Below are 19,812 nucleotides of genomic sequence, written 5' to 3'. Positions count from 1 at the left end.
GGATTACTTGAAGTTAAATTTTGGAAAGAAGTAATAAGTGGCCTAGTAAATACTAAATGAACCCATTAAGTCACTTTGCCATTTTTTTGTTTGTTTTTCTAAATTATTTTGTACATAAAAAAATTGGTAAGGAAGTTGGGGGCAGGCATCTTCTTTAAATAGATTTTTTTTCCATTTGCTTTGAAAACAAATTACATGCATCACTTACAAGTGAAAACAGCTGATTTACAGAGTAAAGTTTTGCTTAAATACCAAATTAAGAATGTAAATTTAAAAACAGTATTTGTAACTCTTCAAATAATACCAAAATGGAATCAAGTTAAACCACAAAAAGGAGACATATTCTGGACTGTTGAATGTCATATCAGCCTTAAGATCATCTCTGTAGAAGATTAAATTTTTTACAGCCAGCAGCCCAAGGAGTGATCTGAGAATAGTTCAAAGGATAAAATTAAAAAGATGAAAATGGAAAAGTGGAAATGCAAAAGTATGCAGTTTCAAAAATAACGAGCCAGATTGCATTTGAAGTAACAGATTTCAGGAAGCCTAAAAGTATTGTATTTAGCTGTCTTCCGATAATTCAAAGGAATCTGTATATTTTATTTATCTTCATTGCCAACTTATGAGTAGATGAAGAAACTGAAGAATAACCAATATAATACCTGTCCAAGGTTGTAAGGTCTGCCTCTCAAATGAAATGCTTCTTTCATTAAACTATGTTGGAAATAATGATGGGGTCTTTGATATAAAGAAGGTTTAAATATTTTAGATCACATCAAATTAGACTATGTAAATAAGAAATACATGACAACAAGAGGAAAGGAAGAAATATGAATCTACTGAAAAGAATTGCCTTGTATCTGTGAAGAAAAGTAAGCATTCTTAGTATCTAACAGAACACCATCTACTGTCTCACACTCTTGATGACATTTTATTTCTAAGTAAATTTTTATTGAAATACTTATTCTTTATTATAAAAGTAATAAGCGTTCTTTTAGAAAATGCAAAAATACAGATTAGGAAAAAGATGAAAATAAAAATTATCTTCAGTCCCACCACTGAGATAGCCACTCCTAAAAAAAATAGTAAGTGCCTCCCAACTACCAGATCCCACTGACTCTCCGGCCTCATCTCCCAAGTTCTCCTTGATTCCCTTTCCACCAGGCACATTGGCCTTCTTGCTGTTCCTTGTACATTTCCAACAGTGACCGTTTTTACTCCATTACAGTTATGTGTGTAAAGATGTAAAAAGATGAACAGTCCTTGACATATAAGACAAACACTGTTAATAGTATTTACTTATTTTATTACTAAATTATTATTAATTTTTCAAGCAAAATGATCTCTTAATTTTATTTGCATTTCTTTGCTTCCTAGTGCAAACTATATTTTTCTTATGATTACTAAGCAATTTTTAATCAAATTAGTTGATCATGGCTTTTGCCTGTTTACCTATGGGTATATTTGATATTTTTAATTCATTTGCAACTTTTCTTTATTTAGTAAATATTTTAATTATTTGCCAAATGAATTTCCTTAATTTTCCTTTTAATTTTGTTTACTGTGGGCATTTAAAAAAATACGTTAAGTATTCAAAATGATTTTATCTAGTCAACATTTTTTATGCAACCTTTGTCTTGATCATCACATATTTTTATTCATTTGTTCAAGAAATATTCTGAGCACAGATCATGAATTAGGTACATGTGCTAGGTATGTACTAGGTGTTAAAGACACAGCAATGAAACGAAAAGACAAAGATCATACTTTCATGATGAGTACATTTGAGAGAAAGAGGGAGATAATAAGTAAGTAAATAAATTTTAAAAATTAGATTATAAAAAGTACAATGAAGAAAATAAATAAGAATAAATAATGGAAACAGTAACTGGCAGATACAATATTTGAGCTGATAGCTAAGAATAAGAAAAATCCAGCCATATAGAGGCAAATCACTCTGGGTAAAGGTAACAGCAAGTACGAAGGCCTTTGGGCAGCAAAAAGTTAGATGTGATTACAACACACAAAGCCCAGTGTGACTAGATCATAGAAAGGAAGAAACAATTGTGTGAGAAAAAGATGGAGAGGGAGGTAGGGCCTTACAGGCTGTTGTAAAGCGTTTAGATTTTATTTCAAGAGCAATGAGAAGCTGTTAGGCTAGACAGATGAAATGTGACGGCTAACGTTACTTTTAAAAGTACATGTTCAAAAACTAGGAATATTAGAGTTGACGTATGTTCAGCCCAACTGCTTATGTGTAACTGTTGTAACACATTTAACAAGAAATCCATAGGCAGGGCAAACTCTAGGGGAAATGGATCAGGACTCCATCTCAGTAATTCCATCAAACACCCAGGTTATTTTTAACCTTCCTTTCTTATATCATTGATACGTTGACTTGTACAAGATTGCTGCCATGGTTCCAGACATCACATCTAGATGACCTCAGCAGTGTCTGCCATAACCATTGCATTTTAAAAAGAACTTTAAAAATGTAGACACTTCTGATTTGGAAATTCCAATTTTAGGAAATGACTACAAGATGAAACGAAGGTCATCTAATTTTTTTTTCCAATTTTTTTTTGAGGTGACATTGGTTTATAGCATTATATACATTTCAGGTGTACATCATTATATTTCGATTTCTGTGTAGATTACATTATATTCACCACCCAAAGACTAATTACCACCCATCACCATACACATGTGCCTAGTCACCCTTTTCACCCTCCTCCCTCCCCCCTTCCTCTCTGGTAACCACCAATCTAATCTCTGCATCTGTGTGTTTGTTTGTCGTTGTTGTTGTTTTTATCTTCTATTTGTGAGTGAGATCATATAGTATTTGACTTTCTCCCTCTTACTTATTTCGCTTAGCATAATGAAGGTCATCTAATTTTTAAAGTCGATTTCACAGAAGATAGATTCATTCATTTATTCAACAAATATTTATTGATCACTAGTAGTTCACTGTTCTAGGCCCTTGGAACATAACAGTGAAAAAAGCAGACAAAACCCCTATCTTCATGGAATTTACATATTTGGTGGGGGAGACAGATTGTAAGCAAAACATGCAAGTAAAATATGTAGCACACAAGAGGCTGATAAATGGTAATAAATAATAAATCTGGGTGGATTGTGAGCCTGTTAACTCCTATGGATAATATTAAAGGAAAATATTTTTTTGTTGAAGATAAGTTTGGTTTATAGCATGGTCATATGAAAAGATCCAGGGGATAGTTGGAAGAGTGGGTTTGAGATTCAGATAAGAGTAAGGGTAGAAATATAGCTTTAGAGGCAAGAAACCCTGAACAGCCCTTGTTGAAGCTATTGGAAAGGACACAAACCTCTAAGACAAAAAAGTAGCATTTGAAGAAAGAGAGGAAGAGGACTTACATGAATGCTATCTCTGAATATGCGAGAAAGGAGAGAAGGAATAAATTCTTCAAATGTTTGCAAGGGAATCATTGTCCCTAGGGTAGAGTGAGATTTTAGTTAAGAAATGAGCATCTGACATTATTCAGCCTCCAGCCTTCCACCTTGAAGATTTTTACCAGTGATTATGAATAGTCCCAAACAAATGTGCACTGCCTTCAGCAAAACAGAGAAGATTGTGTTCTTACATCTCTAAAAATGAAGTGAAACATCTGTGAGGGGAGTACAAATAACATATGAACAAGTGAAAAAGAAAACAGCTAAAATCAAAAACCCTTGTTTATAGGCTGAGGTTCTTTTTTTTATTAATAAACTTTATTTTTTAGAGTAGTTTAAGGTCACAGCAAAATTGAGGCAAAAGTACAGAGCGTTCTCATATACCTCCCCCACTATCAACATCCTGCACCACAATGGTACATTTCTTACAACTGATGAACGTATGTTGACACATAGTTATCATCCAAAGTCCATAGTTTACATTAGAGTTCACTTTTGGTGGTGTACATTCAGCGGGTTTTGACAAATGTGCAATGACATGTATCCACCGTCGCAGTATCACACAAAATAATTTTATTGCCCCCACTACTCTTTTACTGTCTCCATAGTTTTGCCTTTTCTAGAATATCATATAGTTGAAATCATATAGTATGTAGCCTTTTCAGATCAGTTTCTTTCACTTGCTAATATGCATTTAAGTCTTCTCCATGTCTTTTTATGGCTTGATAGCTCATTTCTTTTTAGCACTGAATAATATTCCATTGTCTGGATGCACCACAGTTTATTTATCCATTCACTTACTGAAGGTCACCTTGGCTGCTTCCAAGTTTTGGCAATTATGAATAAAGCTGCTATAAACATCCGTGTGCAGGTTTTTGCGTGGACACAAGTTTTCAGCTCATTTCGGTAAATACCAAGGAGTGTGTTTGCTGGCTCATATGGTAAGAGTATGTTTAGTTTTATAAGAAACTGTCAAACTGTCTTGCAAGGTGGCTGTGCCATTTGGCATTCCCACCAGGTATGTATGAGAGTTCTTAGTGCTCCATATCCTTGCCAGCATTCGGTGTTGTCAGTGTTCTGGATGTCGGCAAGTCTGATAGGTGTGTGGTGGTATCTAATTGTTGCTTTAATTTGCATTTCTCTAATGGCATATGATATGGAACATCTTTTCACATGCCTCTTTGCCATCTGAATATCTTCTTTGATGTATCTGTTCAGATCTTTTGCTCATTTTTTGACTGGGTTATTTGTTTCCTTATTGTTGAGTTTTAAGAGTTCTTTGCATATTTTGGATCACAGTCCTTTATCACATGTGTCTTTTATTTTCTCCCAATCTGTGGCTTTTCTTCTCAGAGCAGTCTTTCACAGAGCAGATGTTTTTAATTTTAGTGAAGTCCAAACCATCAATTATTTCTGATTTCCTGTATCATGCCACTGATGTTGTATCTAAAAAGTCATTGCCATAACAAAGGTCATCTAAATTTTCTCTTTTATCTTCTCTTATATCTATCTTTTATAGTTTCGAATTTTACATTTAGCTCTATTTTTAGTTAATTAGATCTGTGTCTAGATTCTTTTTTTTTTTTCTTTCATGTGGATATTCACTTGTTTCAGGATCATTTGTTGAAAAGACTATGTTTTCTCTATTGTATGTCGCTGCTCCTTTGTCAAAGACCAGTTGACTATTTATGTGGGTTTATTCAGGCTCTCTATTTTGTTCTGTCTATTTGTCTCTTCTTTTGCCAGTATCACACTGTCTTACATACTGTAGCTATATAGTAAGTCTTGAAGTCGAATAGTATGAGTCCTATGACTTTGTTCTTCTCTTTCAATATTGAGCCAGCTAGTCTGGGTCTTTTCCCTTTTCATAAAATCTTTAGAATCAATTTGTCTATAGCCACAAAATAACTTGCTGAGATTTTGATTGGGATTGTGTTGAATTGAAGGATCAAGTTGGGAAAAACTGACATCTTAACAAGAATGAGTCTTCCCCCCCACCCCAAAGCCCCAGTAGATAGTTGTATGTCACAGCTGCACATTCTTCTAGTTGCTGTGTGTGGGACGCGGCCTCAGCATGGCCGGAGAAGTGGTGAGTCGGTGTGCGCCCAGGATCCAAACCCTGGCCACCAGCAGCGGAGCGCGCGCACTTAACCACTAAGCCACGGGGCCGGCCCAAGAAAGAATCTTTATATCCATGAACATGTAATATTTCTCCATTTATTTAGTTCCTCTTTGATTTCTTTCATCAAATGTTTGTAGTTTTCTTCATATAGATTTTGTACATATTTTATTAGATCCTAGCCTTGCATACCTGGGATAAATTCCACTTGGTTGTGATAGATAACATTTTTATACATAGTTGGACTTGATTTGCTAATATTTTGTTGCAAATTTTTGCACCTATATTTATGAGAGATATTTGTTTGTAGTTTTCTTTTCTTGTAATATTTTTGTGTGGTTTGGTATCAGGGTAATGCTGGCCTCATAGATTGACTTAGGAAGTATTCCCTCTGCTTCTGTCTTGTGGAAGAGACTGTAGAGAGTTAGTATAATTTCTTTCTTAAATGTTTGGTAGAAATTACCAGTCAATCCATCTGACCTGGTGCTTTCCGTTTCGGAATGTTACTAATTATTGATCCAATTTCTTTAGTAGATATAGGCCTATTCTTACTATCTAACCCTTCTTGTGCGACTTTTGGCAGATGTGTCTTTCAAGGAATTGGTCCATTTCATCTAGGTTATCAAATTTGTGGTCATAGAGTTGTTCATAGTATTCCTTTATTATCTTTTTAATTTCCATGGAATCTGTAGTAATGTCCCCTTTTTTAGTTCTAATATTAGTAATTTGTGTCTTTTCTCTTTTTTCTTAGTCTAGCTAGAGACAGGGATTTTGCTGATCTTTGAAAACAACCAGTTTTTGGTTTCGTTGACTGTCTCTATTGATTTCCTATTTTCGAGTTCATTGATTTCTGCTTTAATATTTATTATTTCTTTTCTTTTGCTTACTTTGGACTTAATTTGCTCTTTTTTTTTTCTAGTTTATTAAGGTGGAAATTTAGATTACTAATTTTAGATCTTCCTTCTTTTCTAATATATGCATTCAATGCTATAAATTTCCCTTTAAGTACTGTTTTTGCTGACTCACAAATTTTAAATTATATTTTCATTTAGTTCAAAATATTTTTAAATTTCTCTTGGTATTTCTAATTTGACTCATGTTACTTAGAAGTATGTTGTGTAATCTCCAACTATTTGGGGATTTTCCAGTTATCTTTCTGTTTCTTTCTGTTATTGATTTCTAATGTAATTCCATTGTGGTCTGAAAGCATTGTATGATTTCTATTGTTCTAAATTTGTTAAAGTGTTTTTTTATGGTCCAGAATATGGTCTATTTTTGTGTATTTTCCATGTGACCTTGAAAAGAATGTGTATTCTGCTGTTGTTGGATAAAGTAGCCTATAGATGTCAATTATATCCAGTTGATTGATGGTACTGTTGAGTTTAGCTATGTTCTCACTGATTTTCTGCCCGTTGGATTTGTCTACCTTGGCTTGTCTAAGTAGTTATGATATACAAACATGAGAAATGAAGAAAAAGACAAATCTGTCCGGAAATTGAGTTTTGAGAAAAAGAAAGAAAATCAATTTTTTTAGAAAACTTAGAAATGGAGATTATTTAGTATTTCTTCATTGGTTTATTTGACAAGAATTTTTTTTAATTAAAAAAATTTTATGGTTTTGTTTATAGCCTCAAAACTTCTATCTTGTGTAGCCAAGAATGAGTACACAACTAGGATTTACTAAAGGACTAGCATAGAGGACTTTTACAAGTAGCATTTCTACCCTTCAAGGAACAGACATACTCTGTGACATAACCTTGCTAAAATATCTCTTAGGAATAACCCCAGTGCAAGATGACAAAGCTCTTTTTCTAGCCAGCATGCCATGAATGAAAAAGATAAGGGGCAATCTCCACTCTATCTGAGTGAATCACTAAGTCAACCAAAGTAGAAGGGAGGGAAATGGAAAGAGGATCTTCGCCTGAGATAGTGGATATGAGCATCCTTCCATGTCTGAGTGGTAGAACACTGCTCAAAGCAGTAAGAAATGGCTCTCTCAAAAAATGTTAGCACATGTGGAATTTTGGGTAATAAGAGTCTTTAGTGTTCATTTTCTTTTAACTCATATGAATGCCTTATCACTTCAATTAATAAATATTTCATTCCTTTCCAGTATATTCATGAAAGTTAAATCTAAAATGAACACGGCACAGGTCTACTTTTAGGAACATTATAATATTAGACACAAAACCTACCTAGCGATCTTCACAGCATCACAGAGAAAAAGAAGTTGATAAAAACTCAAGTAGCAGAAGGGGGCGGTAAAACTCAATAGAATATTCTGGAAGATTTTTAATATGTTTTTGTATTTTTCCTCCACACAGAGAATTTTCCAACAAATTTCAGAGACTAATAAAAGAAATTTTGTACAACACATACATATATTTGTCTAAAATATACACAAACACTAAATATATACAAAAGTGAGAGCTATAATTTTGACATAATCAAAACCTTATATTTTATTGTGTCATATATCACGGCACAATAATCATAGTACTTTTCCACATAAAATAGGTTTAGCCATTTTGATTTGGTTTGGGACATTTAATATCCCCCCATGACCAGCATCCCAAAATGTACTATTCATTCTATTTTATTGTCTCAGACTTGTCAAAATTATTTAATAAATCATATCATAATGGTTTTTCCTCAAGCCCATATTTGGACTTCTTTTCTAAACTGTGCCCATCCTTAAAGTGTCATTTTTCTCCTTGAACTCTTCTCTGACTGTGTAGGTACACAGAACTCTCCCCACTCTATGGTGCCATAAAAGTTACAGATTAAACCAAGTAGTTTAACCAAATAGATGTTTTTTTATTGAATTTCCACTATAAGACAATGTTCAATTTCTTTGTTTCAAGTAGTCTAAACGTGATTATTCTCTATGCCTTGCTTCGGCCTCCCCTTTGAATTCAGTCTCTCTGCATACAACAGGACACACTTCTACACATAGTAGGTATACAATTCAGATCTGACGAGGAGGACAATAAGGATGATGACTTCAAAATGAACTCAGGATTACAATGTAAAATTTTAGTACACTATCAGAGTCAGAATATGGATTCTTACATGGCATCTAACCAAGCTCAAATTAGTAGTCCTAAATATCGACGTAAAATTTGAGTAGCTACAACCTACTCATTTAAAATGAAACAGAAAATTGGAAATAGTAAAAGGAATTATTTTTTAAAAAATCTATGCTCTTCGTTGAAATTTCATGTAAGAGTACAATAAATGGGAGTGTCACAAATGGAATGATTAAATATGACTAGAGGAGGAAAAAGGTTTCCTGGATGAGGTGGAATTTTAGTCATTTGTGTCTCTCATAGAATCAGAAAATGTGTACATTAATCAAATGGTAAAAAAAGAAAAAATTCCAAGCGAGCTTCTTTTTTTAAGACTTCTACAAATTAAAGTATCTGGTGTAGTTTTATTTCAGGTTTTATGTTGTCCTTTTCCATTAATGCTAAGAATGTATGCCTTGATTGAACTTTTTATTCTCCACTTTGTTGCTGCTAATTTTTTTTTTTTTTTTTTTAGTATTTCGCCCTCACGCTCCCAGTCCCCCCTCCCCCTTGCCCCCGGACCACCACCAAAAGATAGATATTAAACAAAAGCAAAGGTCAAGGAAATTCAAAATTGTCAAAATCACCCTTCCTTTATCTCCATTCCATCCAATTCCTCACCAAACCGTGTTCTAAAATGAGAATAGAAAATTAGCCCTAATAAGCCCAGACAATTGAAAAGTACATGTAATGTTGAACTTTGATCCATTGTCACAACTCACCATCTTGGACAAGTGGGCAGAAATGACAAAAAAAGCAAACTTTAAAAATCTACTTCCTTTTATTTGTATCTCCTGTGAAGGGCTGGTGGCCAAAATGGTGGAAATCACGCAGCAGAGAAAGAAAAGCATTAAAGCAGATGTTTCGGACGCTTAGCATCCCTGCAGATCCTGGGCACTTCGGCTTCCCTAGTTTATCAGAAGAGAGGAAAAGTTATAGTGGTGACTGCTTGAGCTCAAATTAACTATTTACACAATAACTGCTCAGGAGCAGTCTCATGGAGAGGAATTCACCTTTTTTTCCTCTCCAAGAAGCAAGGATGGGGTGGGGTGTGGAAAACAGTATTTCTTACGTTAAACACAGCTATAAAGAGAAGTTACAGATGTGTACACTGACTATAGCTATTATATTTCATTCGGTCAAATAAAAATAAAAATTTTGGAAAGGTATCTATGAATGTATGTGCTGCATATACACTAGGTTAAGGGTCGTCACTAAAATCAAACATGACATCAAGCATGTTTGTACATCACATGGGTAATATATGTCAGCCTTTCCTAGCCTTGCTTGTCCGGGTCTATCCATACTGTACTTCCTCCGTCCCCCAGAGACCTAGGAACCAGACAAGGGGGCGGCGGCGCGAGGGGATTCCCTGCACTCTGGTACCTCCAGCCGCTCCGATTCCGGGAGAAGCAGCACAGGGGCCCCCCTTCTCCCGCAAGCAGATCTGCCTCGGCACAGGCTCTCGAAATCCCGGGGTCAGACTGGGAGCAAGGAAAGGAATCTGGCGCAAACCCGGGCGCGAGGCAGAAGAACTGGGGGAGGGGAAGAGGGAGATGGGAGCGGGGAGGGGGGCAATCTGCTTTGCACCCACCTTGGGGGAGCCGAGGGCAGCCTCCTGGGTTTCCCATTTTCTCATTTGCGTGCGTAAAAAATCCTGCCCCTATCCGAGTCTTACGCAATTATTCAAGTGGGGGTGGGGGGAAGTTGTTGGGGGTAAGGAAAGGCGGAAAGAAACAGTCATGCCGTCACGTGGGCTCAGTTTTCACGCATAAAAGGAAGGTTCTCTCCGTTAGCTTCCAGTTGTCAAACGACTTGCAGCGAGCGTCAGGAGTCCGCCCAGGAACTCGGCACAGCGCCTCCTCCAGCTCTCCCGCCAGAGCCACACACGGCACCGCCTCCGCCCGCCGGCGTCCCGCCCGCCGCCGAGATGCTCGCCCGCGCCCTGCTGCTCTGCGTCGCCCTGGCGCTCGGCCAGGCAGGTAGGTACCTGGCGCCCTGCACCGGGGACTCCTCGGTTCCGTACACACGGGCCAAGTTTCCGCTCTGACCTCCCGGGTCCTCCCGGTACTCTGCATACTCTCCGAAGAGAGAGGCTACTTAACTTTGCAAAGAGCTTGGACCATTTGAGTCTAGGAGAACTGGATGAATATCCCAGCTTTGCCACCAGCTCTGATCGTCATGGGCCAGTTACTTAACCGGTCTGCTCTTTTCTCCTCTGCTAAATAGGAAGAGGGATACTAATTTGCAGGTTGTCGTTATGATAAGACAGGATCTGATCAATGTATGTGAAACGTTTGTGTGTGGTACTTACTCTTCCTGCCCCAAGAAAGCCCAGATTATTTTTTAAGATAAGCAAAATATATTAAAAATAAGCTGTTTTTACTTTGAAAATTTCCCTAATGTTTGATTAATGTACTAGATCGTCCATTTAAATTTTGAAAGTGCTACTTATTTGAGCTTCTTTAAAATGCTAACTTGAACATCTAAAAAGTCACTAAGAAAAAGTTTAGCAATATGATTTTCCTGGTTAAATATTCTGTTACCCTTACTTAGAATAGGAGTTGGTATTTCTACGGAGGTATAATCATTCTGTGAGGCAGATTAAAAAAAAAATTGTTTTCTCATGCCTACCTGTATATTTCTTGAATTTATCATTGTAAAATTGACTCATAGTAGTAAAACAATTAAATATTTAAGTCAAGATTAAGAAACTGAAGAATGATTTATTTACTATCCTCACTTTTATTGTAGCAAATCCTTGCTGTTCCAACCCCTGTCAAAACCGAGGTGTATGTATGAGTGTAGGATTTGACCAGTATAAATGTGACTGTACCCGAACAGGCTTCTATGGTGAAAACTGTTCAACACGTAAGTTTGCCCTTGGGTGCCCTCATTTGGAATGGGGATGTATACAGTTATCATTTTACAGATTTGTGTCTTACAATGGGCCCCGTTAATTTCTCCTTCTTCTTTTTTCTCTTATTGCAGCTGAATTTCTGACAAGAATAAAATTATTTCTGAAACCCACTCCAAATACAGTGCACTACATACTTACCCACTTCAAGGGAATCTGGAACATTGTCAATAACTTTCCCTTCCTGCGAAATGCAGTTATGAAATATGTGTTAGTGTGTAAGTACAAGTCTCTTTCTAAGGTTTTCAGCATCCTCAAATATTGACATTTCAGTCCCATCCAGTTTATAAAGTTGTGTCTCACAGTCAGAACTCAAATATATTTACAATCCTGCACACTTCCAACCTTCACTGTTCTTGCCGATTTGTGAAGGAATTGTGGTTGGGTTGTTTATTGAATGCCCATGGGCCACAGAATTGCACCCATTAAAATAAATAGTTCATTTGGATTTGAGTTGGCTGGAAAATAACTTTTTGTCTAAAGTAAATCGAGATGGCTACACCATAATGTCTTGCATAAGTATATATACTTTATTAAAGATGTGTTATAAATGAATCATCCTTTCCTTTTTTTGAATATGAGTGGCAGACTTCAAAATGTAATTGTTGTAAAATGAATGTCTTTGTTGGAATTAAATTCAATCTCTGATGCCACTTTGCACATTTTATAATAAAAATGAATGTTGATTTGCCTTGCCTGTGGGAACAAATAAAACTTTTTTTCCTTGAAAATTTCAGCCCGATCACATCTGATTGAGAGCCCGCCAACTTATAACGTGCACTATGGCTATAAAAGCTGGGAAGCCTTTTCTAACCTCTCCTATTACACCAGAGCTCTTCCTCCTGTGGCTGACGGCTGCCCAACTCCCATGGGTGTGAAAGGTGAGTGAGAGGAGGCAGTTAGCGATGTATTGCAGTGAGGGGAGTGGATTGCTACCTAGAAAACTGGACCCTAAACTATCATTTATTTGTTAATGAAAGTATAGTTTTTTCCTCTCTTATGGAGATTTTTTTGAGAGTGTGAAGCTACCTAAACTATTCCATGAAAGTGAATGGGCATTTTGGTATAATGTCTTAATATTTTCAAATTCTTTCATTAAAACTAGTTAAAGGAAATAGATAAAATTATTCAATAAGTTGTTCTCCCATATCTTAGAACTTTCCTTTATATTATGATCCTGTTCATAATTGTATTTCTTCTGTAAGTAAAGAATGTGCTGATGAATTGACAGTCATTATCTGCTTCCTTGAATATATAGATGGAGTCTTATCTTAGCTTTCTCATTTTTCAGGGAACAAAGAGCTTCCTGATTCGAAAGAGATTGTGGAAAAATTTCTCCTAAGAAGAAAGTTCATCCCTGACCCCCAGGGCACAAACATGATGTTTGCATTCTTTGCCCAGCACTTCACTCATCAGTTCTTCAAGACAGATCCTAAGCGAGGACCAGCTTTCACCAAAGGCCTAGGTCATGGGGTAAGACAGAGTTAAATCAGAATTATAGCAAATTATAGTGAAGTGCTAACATTAAAAACCGTATTTGCCACACCAAATAATTCACCCTCTTTTTAAAAAATATCCTATCTATGAAAGCCTTAATGGAGTTGCTATTTTAATTAACTGGTTCAGTAAAAATACACACACACACACACATATACAGATATTATTATTATTTGTAATTTGGCTTTTATATTTTTAGTTTAAAATATTAGCACTTCAAAAAGTTGTGTCTTCAAAAACATGTTTGTACCCTGATAATGCTGCTTTAAATATTATAAGGTGAGATTTATGCAGCATTATTATCTCTTGGATTTCAATGACATAGCTTCAATGTATCAAAAAAATGTTATATCAATAATAAATTTTCTGATGCTTTTTAAAAGAAATACCATATAATTATAGTGAAGCATATGATATACTTATAAGTTCCATACAAGATACTAAAACCTTTAAACACAAGAAACATATATAGGTTTGTAGCTTCAGTAGATAAATTAACTTAGTATTTTGTGGCTATGAAAAAAATGTATCTTATTGAAAATTTTTAATTAAAGCAAGCTAAATCATCAAATTATTTAATGAAATATTATATCATAGACACTTTATATAAGAACAACTTCAACAGGAACAAATTGAAATTTTTCCATAATCTTCTAGGTGGATTTAAATCATATTTATGGTGAAACTTTGGATAGACAGCATAAACTGCGCCTTTTCAAGGATGGAAAAATGAAATATCAGGTTTGTTCCATTCGAATATTAAGAATTAGTTATGACTCACCACTCACCTATATTTTAAAATCCCTAATGATTCAAATTCATTTCTTAACTCCTTTTTATTAATGTTTATTTATTACTGTTATTTTATAGATAATTAATGGAGAGGTGTATCCGCCCACAGTCAAAGATACTCAGGTGGAGATGATCTACCCTCCTCATGTCCCTGAACACCTGCGGTTTGCTGTGGGGCAGGAAGTCTTTGGTCTGGTGCCTGGCCTGATGATGTATGCCACGATTTGGCTTCGGGAACATAACAGAGTATGCGATGTGCTTAAACAGGAGCATCCAGAGTGGGATGATGAGCGGTTGTTCCAGACGAGCAGGCTCATACTGATAGGTAAGCAACATGAGAAAATAATTTAGATAAAACCCTCTTCCCCAGAGAAAACTAACGTGTCACCCTTTGCTATGTTTTAAGTAATTCCGAGGAAATGTAAAACCACATGCTGCATATTAATTCAATCCTTGAGCATGATTGGTAATCTAACCACCTTTTGTTTTGATGGTAACAAGGAAAAAATAGAAGTGAAGGAATAGCAGGTTAACAAAATTGCATTTCAGTTACTTGAAAGTTTGTGATCAGAAAGAATTAATGTTCTAAATTCTTTTGTGCAAACAGGAGAAACTATTAAGATTGTGATTGAAGACTATGTACAGCACTTGAGTGGCTACCATTTCAAACTGAAGTTTGACCCGGAGCTGCTTTTCAACCAACAATTCCAGTACCAGAACCGCATTGCTGCTGAGTTTAACACACTCTATCACTGGCATCCTCTTCTGCCTGACACCTTTCAAATTGATGACCAGGAGTACAACTTTCAACAGTTTCTCTACAACAACTCCCTCTTACTAGAACATGGACTTACCCAGTTTGTGGAATCATTCAGCAGGCAAATTGCTGGCAGGGTGAGCATTATTATTGAAAAACAAAACAAAGAACTAGTCGGTAACTAGAATTTCTGTCACAGAAATGATTTTTCTTAAACTTACTAAAAGAGTAATTAATTATTTTGCCAGTAAGGTTCTTAAAATAAGAAGCCTAACATTTTTTGAAAAGTCTAAACTTTTAGTCTACAGTTATCAAATAGTAACATGTAGTCACACCTTAAAAATAGGTAGTGAAATAGAATATTTCAAACTTGAATACTTGAGGTCTCAGCTGGGAGTGTTAGTCTTACCCCCTTTGTTCCCAAGAAATGCTTTTAAGATAGAAACCACAAATATGCCTACAAATCTTGTTCTACAATTTAATTCATTTTCCACAGGTTGCTGGTGGTAGGAATGTTCCAGCTGCAGCACAAAAAATAGCAAAGGCCTCAATCGACCACAGCAGAGAGATGAAATACCAGTCTCTTAATGAGTACCGCAAACGCTTTCGGCTGACGCCCTATAAATCATTTGAAGAACTTACAGGTGAGAAACAGTTTCTAAACTTCTTGAAAGAATCAAAGATCAAATGGAAACAACAGAGAAGTGGAAAGCAAATTGAGCAAAGAGTGAAAACAATTTTTTTATTTTGTCAAGTTTTACATTAGTTTTATCTCTGTCTTTGCCACCTTCACAGGAGAGAAAGAAATGGCTGCGGAGTTGGAAGCACTCTACGGTGACATCGATGCCATGGAGCTGTATCCTGCTCTTCTGGTAGAAAAGCCTCGTCCAGATGCCATCTTTGGGGAGACCATGGTAGAACTGGGAGCACCATTTTCCTTGAAAGGACTCATGGGTAATCCTATATGTTCCCCTGACTACTGGAAGCCTAGCACTTTTGGTGGGGAAGTAGGTTTTAAGATCATCAACACTGCCTCAATTCAGTCTCTCATCTGCAATAACGTGAAAGGCTGTCCTTTCACTGCGTTCAGTGTTCAAGATCCGCAGCTCACCAAGACAGCCACCATTAACGCAAGCTCTTCCCACTCTGGACTGGAGGATGTGAATCCCACAGTATTACTAAAAGAACGTTCAACCGAACTCTAGAAACCTAGTGATCGTATTTATTTATTTATATGAACTGTTTCTTTTAACTTATTTAATATTTATATTAAACTCCTTATGTTACTTAACATCTTCTGTTAAGGAGAAAGGAGTCATACTTGTGAAGATTTTTGTGTCTCTTTTAGAGATGTCATTTCTTCAAGTTAAGAGGAAAACGGTTTTCATTCTTTTTTATAAACCAATGGGAAATGAGTTTGATATCTTTTTACTTGAATTTCAAGTTACGTTGTTATAATAAGAACAAAAGCAAAGATGTTGGAACATTGAAATGCTGTTACGAGATGGCAAAATGCTGCAAGTTTCTTTCGACATTATCCATACTTCTAAATGTATCTTCCATGATGCATTAGAAGCAACTACCTGCACGCTATTCCTTTTATTTTCTTCTTTTAGCCATTTTGCTAAGAGAAACTCTCCTGATCAGTTTACTTCTTCTATTTTGTTTTCTTGGTTTTAAGATCTGAGTTTGTCTTTCTTTGGACTCTGTCTATATTTTCTTATCTGAACTTTTGCAAATTTTCAGGAAAACCTCAGCTCAGGACTACTATTTAACTCCTCTTAAGAGGAATAAAAGGAAAAAGAAAAGCCCATAAAAAGGCCTTTACAAAAAGATATACACTCATTTTAAGTGAAAAGCAGAGAAATTTATTTGTAATTAATTTTAACTGTGTGTAACAGAAGAAGTCTACGAAGAGGCTAATGCCTTGGAAAGAACTGTAGGGGGTTCTTGACGGGAAGAAAGTTATCTTCCTGTTCTAATGAATGTTCTTTCTCATTTAAAAACAAGACCAAACAACTCCTGAATAGTCCCCAGGAAGATAATGCTTCTTCTTTTCCACATCTCATTATCAACTGACATTTTCTGGTACTGTATATTACTTAATTTAATTTATTGAGTATTATTATTTATGTTTCTTTAGGACATTATTGTTATAAACTGGTTGCAGCTTGCAATCATTGATTTTTTTTTCATTATGTCAGAATCAGTATATCTTCTTTGGAATTACCTCTCTGAATTATTATGTAAACTACAAGAAAAATGATTAGATTAAGATTTGTAAAGAAATTTTCAGGAACCCAACTCTGGTATATTGAGACATATACAAGGTTGGAATTTATGTCTTCATGGTTTGCCTATCCACCAGCCCACAGAGAACATTGCCTCTCCTTAACCCAGATGTACCATAGGACTGATATTTTATACATTTGTGAAAGATCTGTGGATGCTTCATTAATTCATTCAACCATAACTTACTGAAGAGACATTCTGTGCAAAGCACTGTGGGTTTTAATATTTTTAAATCAAGCACTGATTACGGATAACATCAATATTCTTGTAAATAATTGAAAAAGCATGTCTCTTAGGCAGAGGGAGAAAATGAAATTTTATTAAAGAGAAATAACTCAGGGGAATTTTTCTTTAGGATTTTATGTTTAAAAAGTTTATGGTTAAGAAAGAAATAGTCAATATTAGAAGGACTTGTATAAAAAATTGTTAACTTCACTGATTTTAAAAAGACAAAACTGATTTTTTATTAACATCAACCTGCTGACTAAACCTAGGAATTTGAAATGTATATGTGAATGTTTTGGTGCCTCAGATAAATGTATATTTAAATTAACTTATGTAAAATATAAATGTTGAAACAAACGTCTGTTTATTTTTATACTATTTAAGAATCGAAAAATCTCTTCTAAAATAAATTTTGACTGTTTCAATATATCTTCGTCGTATAACATGATTTCTCTAATGCGTTATACTTAAAATGAACCATTGTCTTGTATCCTCGTATCTATTCCAAACTAGACTGGCCTTTAATGAAATGGTTCTGCCCTCAGTCTTACAGAGGCTTTCCAGGGTCACTATCTGTAATCTCTGATTCACTGCAACACTGTATTGGAACTGCTATAGGAGTTGTATTGCTTTCTGCTATAGGAGATAGCAACAAACTTGTTTCATTGCCTAATCTAGAAGAAGGAGAAAAACCAGGTACACAAAAGGCAAAGAATAAGACAAGAGTTACTAAGGAGGTACAAAATTAAAAAGGAAGATCAAAGAGGGAGAGATTATACTCTGTTGGGGAAATCATTGATACCTGGCTCTTTGGCTTCTGTTGTACCCCTACTCTTGACATCTTGGTAATTTCGGTATCCACCTGGACCACCTATTTAACATCCTGCCTGGCCTCTCTCTTCCTTGGCCTTCTCAACTCCAGTGATGGCTTCTTCTACCATATTGCCCATGATCATACACACCCGGATCTCATCGTCATTAATTACCATTTCCAAAATCTTGATATCAAGCATCCTCTGTCATCAACACTTCCAGCTCACTTGTTTTAGTACCCACACTCTAACGTCTCACTCTCTCGTTTCACTGAGCCTACTGATGTATGGACCTTATCACTTCACAATTTATCTCATTTCCTTCCTTATACATGTAGTTCAGATTCCATTGCCCATCATTATAATCATTCTCTCACTCCCTGCCTACTCCCCTTCCATTGTACTTAACTGGCACAATTTAATTAATTTCAGCCATCCTCCTAATCTGTTTATTTGACTTCTCAGTAGCATTCAACACAAATGTCTATAGCTTCTTCACTGACAGATTTTTTTTCTCGGCTTCACGGTTTGATACACTCCTGGACTTTCTCCACCTTCACAGAGTGCTACTACTCAGATTTCTTTTTTTTAAAGCTCTTCATCCTCTACTGTATCTATAAATTGAAGTGTCTTGATCCCCCTCTCTTCTTTATCTGCACTCCTCCAGATTAATCCCAGCCAAACTCATAAATTGAAACACTATTCACTCCCAAATTTATGTCTCCAGAACCAACTTCTAAATGTCAATTGACAATTTCTCCACTCAAATACATAAATTTAATGGCTTATTTTACATTTTTGCCCTTTCAGCACCATATACCCGAAATAATAATCATCCAAAGTTAAGGACACCACCATCTCCTGGTTCTCAAGCAAAAAACCCTTTTTCCTTTATGCCCATAGCTAATCCAGCAGAAATCCTATTGACTATATCCCACAAATAAATCCTAAATCTGTCACCTTTTCTCCAACTCCACTGTTATCAATTTAGTTGATGCAATAACCTCTTAATTGGTTTTTCCTCTTCTATTCTTGCCTCACTCCAAACCATTCTCCTTATAGCAAAGAGAGTAGTCATTTTCAAACATAAATCAGATCATGCCCCTTCCCTGTTTGAAATCTTCCAGTGGCTTCCCATGACACAATGGATAAATCTAAACTCCTTATCCTATTCTATCTCAGTGATCTGTCCCCTGGCCATCTCTCTGATCTCATCTACTACAATTCCCCACCTTGTTCACAGTGGTCCAGCCACATTGGCTCTCCTCTGGTTTGCTCACTAGCACAGGTTCTCAAGCTGCTGCCTCTGTCTAGAATGTTCCTTCTGCAGATTTTCACATGGCGGGATCCTTCTCAACATTCAAATCTTAGCTCAAATTTCCCCTCTTAGAAAGGCCTTCTCCAACCACCTAAACTACAGCAATTGCTAAAGCTGTTTCATTTGCTTTATGGTATTTATTTCTATCTGATGTTATCTTGATTTTTATGTTTATTATTTGTGTCCCCTTGCTAGAATTTAATGTCTGTGAAAGCAAGGACCTTGTTAGTATTGTTCACTGCTCTCAGAACTGTGTCTGACACTTAGAAGGCATTAAAAATATTCGATAAATAAATAAGAATAGGTTTCATGAGAGAAGTAGAATATGTGGTAATTCTTGAAGAAAGAGTAAGATCTTAGAAAGCAGGGGTCGGCCCCGTGGCTTAGCGGGTAAGTGCCAGCGCTCTGCTACTGGCGGCCTGGGGTTCGGATCCCAGGTGCACGCTGACGCACCGCTTCTCCGGCCATGCTGAGGCCACGTCCCACATACAGCAACTAGAAGGATGTGCAACTATGACACACAACTATCTGCTGGGACTTTGGGGGAAAAAAAATGGAGGAGGATTGGCCATGGATGTTAGCTCAG

At 36.1% G+C, this 19,812-nt stretch overlaps 1 protein-coding gene across 1 annotated transcript; it reads left to right on the top strand.

Moving 5' to 3' along the window:
• The first annotated feature begins 10,457 nt into the window (after positions 1-10,457).
• PTGS2 (prostaglandin-endoperoxide synthase 2) lies at positions 10,458-17,525 on the top strand. Its single transcript, XM_004424916.3, has 10 exons — positions 10,458-10,598; positions 11,371-11,487; positions 11,608-11,751; positions 12,271-12,414; positions 12,825-13,006; positions 13,688-13,771; positions 13,901-14,147; positions 14,430-14,716; positions 15,076-15,223; positions 15,375-17,525. Exons 1-10 carry the CDS (start codon positions 10,547-10,549, stop codon positions 15,782-15,784), a joined length of 1,815 nt encoding a protein of 604 aa, XP_004424973.2. The 5' UTR covers positions 10,458-10,546; the 3' UTR covers positions 15,785-17,525.
• Positions 17,526-19,812: the final 2,287 nt, after the last annotated feature.

Source organism: Ceratotherium simum, chromosome 2, assembly GCF_057802395.1.
Source record: "Ceratotherium simum simum isolate JZ-2026a chromosome 2, ASM5780239v1, whole genome shotgun sequence".
Lineage (NCBI taxonomy): Eukaryota > Metazoa > Chordata > Mammalia > Perissodactyla > Rhinocerotidae > Ceratotherium > Ceratotherium simum.
Note: the sequence above shows the minus strand (reverse complement) of the source record. Positions and strands in the feature narration are given on the sequence as shown.

Coding starts and splice junctions, on each gene's coding strand:
- PTGS2 (XM_004424916.3), top strand. CDS start 10,547: ATGCTCGCCCGCGCCCTGCTGCTCTGCGTCGCCCTGGCGCTCGGCCAG. Junction 12,415..12,824: donor AACTCCCATGGGTGTGAAAG/GTGAGTGAGAGG, acceptor CTCATTTTTCAG/GGAACAAAGAGCTTCCTGAT. Junction 14,717..15,075: donor GCAGGCAAATTGCTGGCAGG/GTGAGCATTATT, acceptor CATTTTCCACAG/GTTGCTGGTGGTAGGAATGT.